Here is a 10385-nt window from a genome sequence, read left to right on the forward strand (position 1 = left end):
CTTGTTTGTTTATTTACTGTTTAAGAGATCTAACACAGAATGATGACAGACGAACTCCAATATCTGGAGCTGAATTGTCCCCCTACAGAGAGTGATTTAGGTTAGGGTCTGCAGAGCAAGGTTATTCCTACCCGCTTTTTCAATGAGAAAAGTGGGGAGATCTTAAGTGAAAGTGGCATAAAAAGCCATCTCTGCCATGAGACACTTTAAATGCAGCAGTGTTCCTTTTGCTTCTTTTTCTATTACAAAGAAAAATGTCTCCTCTTTGAATCCCTAGTCCAAGTCTGTTTCAATACCTGAGTTGAAGTGCTCAGTTTACTTACAGCAGTTAACCCTCGTGTTCACAGTAGGGGGAACTCTCGTGGAACTTCCACAGTGATCAGGGCAATGCTCTTTTTTTGTTTGATTTTGATCTTTTTGTAAAGAAAACCAGAAGTGTTCCAAAGAGACATTATCCTATCAAGAATGGGAATAATGGAAAGGCTGTTCCTAAATGGGAACAATTGCACATGCATGCATCCACACACACGTATATATAGAGAGTTAAAATATATGCCATTATGTCTGGCATCTTACTGAACTGCTGAGGTGAGGACACATACTTTAGAAGGGGATGTGGCTCCAGAAGGCAAGCTAAACAGCACGGATATTCTGTTGAAGTGTCATTATTTGAATCCTGCTTGAAAGAAAATGATCCTAAGACCAAGGTGTATGTGGGACTGTCAAGCTGATTGTTAGTCCTGAGATGGGTTGTTTCTTCTTACTGTGCCACCTTAGACTTTCCAAGTATCTGCATTAAAAGGAGGGTACTAGTCACTTGTTAATATTTTTTAATGAAAACAAAATAATTAAGAAGTCCTTACTCAGGCTTATTGAAGGAAGTTGGCTACACATAAGCAATGCTTTGCTGTGAGCAAAGTAGTAACCTGGGACCACTTCTTTCTTCGTGGTGATGTTTGCTGTGGGGCTGCTTGTCATATTGCTACTATACCCTATTGTACCCTGTGTCAATGCTCTTATAGGGACGATGGTGGTGTGGGATGCTGCTCTATACCCAAGAGTGGCTCTAAAAGCTTTTAACTCTATCCTGTAATTGATGTGTTGTGTAAACTGCAAGAAAAGAAGGATATTTAAAAAGAAAAGGGGGGGGGGGGGGGAGAGAACAACATATTTAATGAGGGTGAGTAAACACACCCAAGATGTAACTGTAGATATAAGAAAAATAAAAGCAGCTGGGGGGCTTCTGAGACATTGTTTGTCTTGAAAGTGATGAGAAGAGGCACCATCAAAAGACTTGTTTTACTACAGTCATGCTTCATTATGGGGATGGAGAGTGTGGGGAAGGGGAGGGGTGGGGGTTTCCTACGTGACCAGGTTGCCAGAAGAGAGAACCTAACTCGTTTGCATGGGCTAATTAATCCCTGAACCCAGTCAAAGCCTGAGTCAGAGAGAGAGAGCAAATGTCAGATCTGTGTCTGGGAAGCATAGATTCATTATTTTACCCGCCTGGGTCCCTCTGCCTTCACAGGCAAAGACTTGAAACTCCCAAGCCAAAGAAACACATCCCAGAGATTCATACTGAACATGAGCAGGTTTGGAATCAGTCTCCTTTGTGTCTGTTTCTGTATCTGAATTAATCCCATACCCCCATGTGTGTGTCTGTCTCATCATTTGTTAGAGAAAGGGGAAATCATTCCATTTGCCACTAAAGGTACAAGTTTCTTTGAAAAGTATCCTATTGAACATGCAGCTTTTCACAGCCACCCCAGTCACTGTGAGTTTGTATTTTGTGACTTTCTGTAGTGGCTGCAAGGATAATGCCATGCACACAACTCTGGCTGATTATTGTGATCTACTTCTTTTTGAAGATACAGGATTCCCTAAAGGGCTAAAGCAAAAGAAGCACAAAAGAAGTGATAAATACAGAATGCTGGGGAAAGAGACACTGTTTCATCTTTCTCTACTTATTAAAACACCTTCATCCTTGCAGATTTTCTAGCCAGAGCAAATATTAAGGATGTCTAATAAAGCAGCGGTTCTGAATTTGTGGGACCTTCCTCTGCTGCATTTACTCTTGAGGCAAAACTATAATCAGGAGTTGTTTTATATATTGAGCTAAATTCTGCTCTTTTATTACCCTGTGGCCAAATTAGTTCTTGCTAGCACAAAGTGCAGCCAGTCTAGATTTAGTCCAGGGTTTCTGAGTTAGATATGTTTGTGATCCTGCTCTCTTGGGCTCTCTGATCAGGATTAAACTCTGCCTTTGCGATTTTGTGCTCCCACAAAACCCATGAGTCTCTCAGAACATTTTGCCCCAACATCTCAGGCAACGTTTACTGAGTGCAGGGGACCTGGGGGCTCAGGACTTAGTTGATAGAAGTACTTTTGAAATAAGTTTAATTTTCCTTCATTCATAACCAACAAGCTAAATATGATGTAATCGGATTTATTTTTTCCTCTTCACCCCCACTGGAGCCAGGAAAATGAAGTAGTTGGGAGAAAAGGGGTTGTCATTTTCAGTCAAGCAGCCATTCATCACGGAGCATTAGACAATTAGCAATAAAACATTTGAAGGGCTCCATTGGTGCTAAAAGGGCGAGGGGGTCTTTTTAAATATCAGAGGTGGGAAATGTTATGTATCAGGGTTATTCAGTAGCTGGCATCAATGAATCACTCACATGCACACAGGGCTTGATTGGGGGGGTTGCTGTGTTTTTCACTTCATTGAATCTCTGTCACTCAGTTGTCTTTAGTGTTTTATACAAAGGGAATAATAAAAACTTGGTTTATCTCAATAGATGTTTATCTTAATAAGCAAGCTGGCAAAAAAAAAAGAAAGATAAATGCATTCCTACTTGTCATGTGTGTATATATGTAATATATGCTGCTACAGGGAGTTTGTTTGGATAAACAACATTGCCTGTGTGGAAATTCAGATCCCCGTCAGGAGCCATTGCTTGTAAATATAAGTGTCATTTTTTAACATAAAAAATGCCTTGGTTTCTGTTTCATCTTTGCCAATTCTCCCACTGGCCTCTCTCTTCATAATGAATTGGTCTGCAAACTGTGAGACGCTCAAGCAGCTCTGGTCTCTTCTCTTGACTGCTGAGATGTTAGTATTTGGCATGAAAAGGAGGATAGTGAGGTGGGGAAGAGGAGGGGGAGGATTGAGAAGAACTTTGGGTTTCCTCCGTTGCAAACCTTTTGCGTGAATAAATAAATAAATAAATAGAACTAATTCCTCCAAGTGGGGCTGCAGCCAAGAAAACTCTGTTCCGAGAGATTCAGATTTACGGCAGAAGATACTGCTGAGAGAAAAAGCAAGAAACAGAGACAGTGGAGTTCCACCTCCCGTGATATATAGAGCCAAGGGGAGGTATAAATACCCGTCACTTCCCGGACAAACACCCAGGATCCTGTCTCTGGCTGGCTTGCAGCAAGGCGCCCTCATAAAAGCTAAGATAAACAGTTTATCAGCAGATGAATGCACAAGCTCTGTTCTAAAGACAAAAGTCTATACCTTAAGAAAAATGCAGGAGCAAGAGGAGAGTGTGCTGGGAATCAAGGAGGCACAGTATTTTAGGAGCAGGAATGACATGAAATGAGAAAAATAGAGCAATTCTTTAAGGACCTTGCAAGATTTTATTCTCTTCTTTTAAAGCCTTCTCTTTTTTTCTTTAGGCAATGGACATATCTCTCCATATAGCCAATCTTAAAGACTAATAACTGGTTTTATTTGGGGGGGTCTCCTTTTAGTTTTGCTTTTTTTTCATTGCTTTAATGCATCAGTCATTTTAGGATTTACTCCACTATAAAACATTCATCCCAGAGCTTAGTTTCAAAATATATTATTTATACATCATTTATCATTGCAGATACAGGTTCTTGGCCAAATGTATCCTTCCCCGTCTCCATTCTGTTGGGATTTCAAGGTAGAACTTTGCTCTCTCAAGCAAATGTTTACCTTCCAAAGTATGTGATTCAGAACTGTTCTCTTTCAGAGCAGCTCATCACCTGCTGCTATTGTGTGGTCCATTAACACAATCCTTATTCTGTGACCCTTTCTGAGGATCAGGAAAGAGACAGGGAAATGGATGGAGGTACCTTGAGAGGCAGCACCACATTTCAAAGGTCCAGCAAGATCTCCCTGAATCTTTCCAGACTAATGAATACAGCTGGAAAGCAGTAGAACAGTGATTATCTACCTGTGGTGCATGGGAGAGGTCATACATGACTTTTGACAGCCAATAATGTAGATTGGGTGGATGGTCACATGGCATATATGAATTGTGTAAAATATCTGAAAGTGTGCATTTCCTTTAGAATTTCTTCAGGAATTCACAGTTTAGGAAACTAACCTGTAAGGAGTTCCTTACAGAATGTGTAGGGGAGTGACCAAAGAAGAGAGAGCTGGTCTAGAAGCTCACTAGGACCTAAGACTAGAATTTAAGTGATTTAATTCAGTAGTCAGCTCTATCAGTCACAGGTTTCCTCTATAATTTTAGTAACCCCCTGGCTATCCCTCTGCATTGACACAGCTTTACTGGTAGCATCTCCTCAAACCCTCCAAGCTCTCTGTGAAAGAGGCAGGGATTAGCATTCCTGCTCTACAAATTAGGAAAGCACAAAGTGATGAAACTTACTGCCCAAAGCCACATGAGAAATTTGCATGAGAGCTGGGCAGAGGGCTCTTCTGGTTGTGTTGTCAGGTGTCCTTTCTTTACTGAATAATCACTGTTTCATGCCAATAGATGTTTAAAATAAGAAGTGAAAGGCAATAACATAGTGATTTAAATGATCTTTAAGTGCAAGGGAAACAAGAATAGTTGTAAGGAAGCCCCCACTCCTGGGAAGGGCACAGCTTTTTCCAAGCACACTTGGCATAGTTCTTCCTTATTCCAGTTTTGTAGTAGTTTATTCCTTTCTGTGAGATTCCCTCTGTGTTTTAGAGTGGTGTGTGCATTGAGCCTGAGACTGTTGCTCATAGACCAGACCGATTCGACACCATGGGCTGAATGCAGTGGGATGTCCCTGAGCACTGGGTTGGGTGAAGTAGGTCAGGCCATTTCTGTTAGTAGATTTAATGGGAAACAAATCTATTCTGAATTCTTCCTGTGCATCCTTGCTGTTGTGGGCTGAAATCAGATCCTTACAGAATGTGTTTTCAGAGTCAGCAGCAGAGCAGTGCAGGCTGCATACCTCTTCTCTCCTCATCAGAGATGTGACCCTGCAGAAGTGGCGTCTTACTTTTGCCCACATTGGCTTCCTCTGTGCCTTGAAGGTTATATTTGCTTTGTCTGCTGAAAAAAACACATTTTTACTACTGACAGCACTCCAGAACCAGTAAAGCTGAGGCGAAGGCAGTTGTATTCTCCTCTGCTTTATGCACCGTTGCCAGTAGAGTGACCAGCTAGGGCCTCTGGGAGCTGCTGGCCTCTCTCCCTGTCCCAGGAAAGGCTGGCATCATGCAGAGTGCCTGATCAGGCCCTTTACCTCCAGGTTTCATTTACTGCTGTTTTCAGCAAACCCCAAAATAAACCAATTTCTTTTCCCTCTGATCCAGAGGCTTCTGGCAGAGCTGTTACTGGCAGCTCTTCCGCAGTCCTGCTATCAGCCATTCCACTGAGAAATTCTTGGGCCACAAGTGACTTCTGTCACTTCTGCATCCCTCGAGCTTTCATGACCTTGCCAGGAGCCTGGTGCAGCCCCAGCAGACACCTGCACTTGAGGAATTATGGAGCTCCAGCCTGCTCTGCTGTGAACAACCCTCCTTGTACCTTAAAGAGGCAGTCCCTTTGAGCCAGCCTGTCCCAGAAACATTTCCTCCTGCAGGTAACTTAGTTTGGGAGAGAAAGGTCTTCAAGTGCTTGCTTAGGATCACAGTTTTGAATGTAGGATCTGGCATGAAATAGCCAGGACATAGGCCTTACAGGCTTTATTTTTAGACTTAGAGACTGATAGTTAAAGAATTGTTCTGAAATACCAGTTGAGTAAAATTGAGTTTATTATAAAAGAAGAAATACAAGACACTAGGTGTAACTTCTGAGTTTTTGCTTTCTGTTGGAAACGTGATTATTTTAACCTATACTGTTATTTGTGTGTTTGTGTTTAAACAAGGTGGTTTAAAAGTGAATTCAAAAATACTGGCAGTGAGCTACAGGTGACTTACTGGCTGGAGGTAGGAGTGAGGAAAGACAGGCACCCAAAAATACCATTAACACCTTGCTGGGATCAGTCAGCCATCCCCACAACAGCTCCCTCCTGAAAGCAGTCATCAGTGCTTCCCAGAACCAGGGGACCAGTCGATGAGGTCAAGTGTGGGCTGATGCTCCCATGTGTCAAGAAACATTTTGTCCTGAAAGGTGGGCAATAATAGGGAATGTGTGTGGAAGGGGGGAGAGTAAAGCCTCCCCAGCTCAGCTCAGCAATAGAGGAGCAGCTTCCACAGGTTAAATCCCAGGAAGAAGAGTGGAACCACAGCAAGAACGGGTCAAGATGTGGGTGAAAACCTGAGCCAGAAGCGGGCTGTGTCTGAGCTCGCCCACTGGCTCTGCGCAGACCTCAGCACCTCTGTGTCCTGCCCGGCTTTAGCTCAGCACCAAAGTCATACCCACTTTAAGTCCTGAATTCCACAGAATGCCTGTCGTCTGCTTCTACTCCTTGACCTTTGGGGAGTTGTATTTGAAAGACAAGGGTGTGGCTTCTCACTTATTTCTAGGGACAACGTGTATGCCAGGGTTCAGCAGTGAAAATCTGTCAGGTTCTAGATGAAGGCAGAGAACTGAACTTCCAGGTGAAAAACATCCAATACAACCCCAGCAGATCCTTAACTGACATGGCAGCAGCATCACTGAGGCTCCTTTTACAGATGAGCTAGGGTCAGTTTTTCCTCTTTTTCATGTCGTTTATTTCAGTTCTGTAGTATTTGTAGAAATGCCCTACATGCTCAGGATTAAAGCAAAGTGAGAGTTGGGTTAAATATAACTTAGAGTGAAAATAGTTGAGAAAATATTGTTAATTTTTAGGAAAAGAAGTACGCTCAACCTGGGTAATAAGATCTCTGGATTATTTTCATAATGAACCTAACTTTGAAGGTTAACATTTAAACAAGTGTATAAATAATTCAGGTGGAACGGCTGAGCTTCGGTCCCATTAAACTTTGGCTCCTAAGTGCCTAAATAGCCTGCAGGAATGGGATTCGAGCACTTCAGGAAATCTTACTGGAACCATCATGGCCTGTTCACCCCCCTTGCAGCGCGGTGCCCTGCGAGTGCTCTTGGCGAGGCGGCGGTTCTGCGATGGAAGTAGCGTTTAGTATCAATTTTTTACGTTGTTTTATGTCTCCGCCGCTGAGGTGGATTTCCCGTCCTGTCTGTACGGGCTGGGGCATGGCTGGAAATGGTGTTGCTGATGATGGAGAGCTCTTGGAGAACTCCCTAGAAAAATGCCGAGGAAGCGCTCGGGGGCCGGAGCGGAGCGACCCGCAGCGGGATCTCGGGAATCCCGAGCTCCGTGCAGAGGGTCTCGCTCGGCGACAGCCCCTGGGGTCCGAGCACCGGCCGCAGGGCCCGCTCCTCCCACCGGGGATGCTCCGCAGGGGGTTCCACGCTCGTTTCGGCGGGCGCGGGACGCTTATTCCGGGGGCTTCTCCGGCCGCAAAGGCGGCGGCAGAGGCGCCGGCTGCCCGCCGCTCCTCGCCTGCCGGTGCCCGCCGCCCGCCAGCGGCGCCGCCAGCAGAGGGCTCGCTCCGCCCGGGAAGGCGGCCGGCGGCGGCCGCGCGGCGCCGGGGCCGCGGGCGGGCGCGGGCGGAGGAGGTGTCTGCGGCGGCCCCGCGGGCGGGCGGCCAGCCGGGCGGGCAGCGCGCCGCGGGACCCATGTGCGGGGCCGGGCAAGCGGCCCCCGGCGGCCGGGGTAGCGCCGGCCGCGGCAGGGGAGCCGGCGTGGAAGCCTGCGCTCCTGCGCGGGGGGAGGCCGCGCTCTGCCGCCGCGCGGGTTGCGCCCATGGGGTGACCGGCGCGGCGGGGCGCGGCGGCGAGGCCGAGTGAGGAGCCGGCGGTGGAGGCGCGTTCCGGCGGGGCGGGCGGAGCGGGCCGGCGCGGTGCCTGCCCCGGAGAGAGCAGCATCTCCCGGGGCGCGGCGGGCTCGCGTGAGCGCCGGCGTGCGGGAGGCGGGGGGAGGCAGCGGCGGCTGCCGGCTCAGCCTGCCCCTGCGGAGGGTGTGGGCTGGGTGGGCAGGGGGAGCCGCGCCGTCCGGGACTGTTGTGGGAGTGGGGGTTGCGTTGTGTGTGTGGGTTTTTTTTGAGGGGGGTGGGGTGGGTTAGAAGAGAGTCTGTGGTTTCCATGGAGATGAAGCTGAAAGTGCAGGAAATTTAAAGGCTTTGGGTCCTTGCAAAGCAGACAAACTGGTGCCAACGTGCGTGGCTGCTGTTGCTGCTGAGGAGGCTGCTTCGCGAACGGCGGAGAGGAGCGGGGAGGAAGAATCGGCAGCAACTTCTCCCATACGCACGGGCAGACAACGAGAAGCAGCAGCAGCAAAGCAGAATTTGCAACAAAAAGAGGCATCTCCCTTTCCCGGGGAGGGTGAAAAGAAGCGGCAGCAGCAGCAGAATTTTGGAGCGGCTCCACCAGGAGAAATTTTATCGAGAAGCCTACAAGAGAGAGTGTTTGCAGGGGGCTTGTTCTCCGGGCTTGTGAGGGGGCTGCCTTTGCTGGTGGTGCGGGCAGCGGAGGGGATCCCCCGTAAAGACAAGCTATTTTGGATATCCCCGTACAAGTTTTCTGATGTATTTGCTTGCACCTTCTTCCCCTGCTGTTTGGTGAACCCAGCCCCCCTCTCCCCCCCCCACCGGTCTCCCAAGGATGGATCATTCCCAGTGCCTTGTGACTATATACGCCGTGGTGGTTCTGCTGGGTCTCCGGCTGGAGCAGGGCGCCTGCCAGCACTATCTGCACATCCGACCGGCTCCTAGCGACAACTTGCCCTTGGTGGATCTAATCGAGCACCCGGACCCTATCTTTGACCCCAAGGAGAAGGATCTTAACGAGACCTTGCTAAGGAACCTCATGGGCGGACACTTCGACCCTAACTTTATGGCTGTTTCCTTGCCCGAGGACCGGCTCGGAGTGGACGATCTAGCTGAGCTGGACTTGCTGCTCAGGCAGAGACCCTCGGGAGCGATGCCCAGCGAAATCAAAGGGCTGGAGTTTTACGACGGGCTGCAGCCGGGCAAGAAGCACAGGCTGAGCAAGAAGCTCCGCAGGAAGCTGCAGATGTGGCTCTGGTCCCAGACCTTCTGCCCGGTCCTATACACGTGGAACGATCTCGGCAGCCGCTTTTGGCCCCGGTACGTCAAAGTGGGCAGCTGCTACAGTAAACGGTCTTGTTCAGTCCCAGAAGGCATGGTCTGCAAACCTGCCAAGTCCGTGCATCTGACGATCCTGAGGTGGCGGTGCCAGCGCCGGGGCGGGCAGCGGTGCACATGGATCCCGATCCAGTATCCCATCATCGCGGAGTGCAAGTGCTCCTGCTAGGGCTGCGCTGCCCCTCCGCCCCGCGCCGCGCCGCGGGGACCTGGGCTCACACAGACAGGAGGGACATTTGCTTTCTGGTTAACGTTGTAATGCACTGTAACGTGTAGGAGAATGTATATTGTGTGTATATATGGCACCGGTTTAATATACTATTAAAAGGTCAGTATTATACGTGAAATAATCAGCGTCTACTGTATTTTTAAGACTATTACCCTGATCGTTGCTAATGTATCTTTTTTTTTTGGTATTTATATTCCGGAGAGAAGTTGCTTCGCTTTGGCGAAGGAGGATTTTTGTTGGGGTTTTTTTGATTTTTTTTTTTTTTTTTTTTTTTTAATAAAAGGATTAAAAAATACAAACCAAACTTTTTGATAAGAAAACGTCTTAAAGCTATTTTCCATTATTCGGAAAGCGTGTGTTTGAGGGGTTTTTTTTCCTTTTTTTCCTTATGGACTTTAGATTTAAAATAAAAAATAAGCGCCTAGAGCACAATGTTATTGTAAATAGAGAGAACAGTTTGAATGACTTAATCCTATGTAAATGAAGAGTATCTGCTATTTATTCTTTATATCCTTGTAGTACAAGCGCAGTGCAGAATTAAAGTCAACCACTAAAACACGAGCCGTTTGCATTCTGTTTGCTTTCTGCTCTGCCCACCCTCGGGGGGGTGTCTCCGCTCTGCTCCGCGCTCAGCGGGACGTTCCGCGCCGGCGGGGGGGGTGGGAACCTGCTCGCGGACCGGGGTTGCCGCCGCGGCGGTACTGGGGGGGGGGGGGTCCCGCCGGCTCCGCGCTGCGCCGCCCCCCGCGGAGCCGCTCACCGCAGCGCGCAGGCGGGGCGGCCCGGCGGCAGCTG

General features: G+C 48.1%; 1 protein-coding gene across 1 annotated transcript; it reads left to right on the forward strand.

Annotated features, from left to right (window-relative positions):
• Positions 1–8326: 8326 nt before the first annotated feature.
• Positions 8327–10151, forward strand: NOG (noggin). The gene has a single exon (XM_030506165.1). It carries the CDS (start codon positions 8859–8861, stop codon positions 9528–9530), a length of 672 nt encoding a protein of 223 aa, XP_030362025.1. The 5' UTR covers positions 8327–8858; the 3' UTR covers positions 9531–10151.
• Positions 10152–10385: the final 234 nt, after the last annotated feature.

Source organism: Strigops habroptila, chromosome 14 (assembly GCF_004027225.2).
Source record: "Strigops habroptila isolate Jane chromosome 14, bStrHab1.2.pri, whole genome shotgun sequence".
NCBI classification, from domain to species: Eukaryota; Metazoa; Chordata; class Aves; order Psittaciformes; family Psittacidae; genus Strigops; species Strigops habroptila.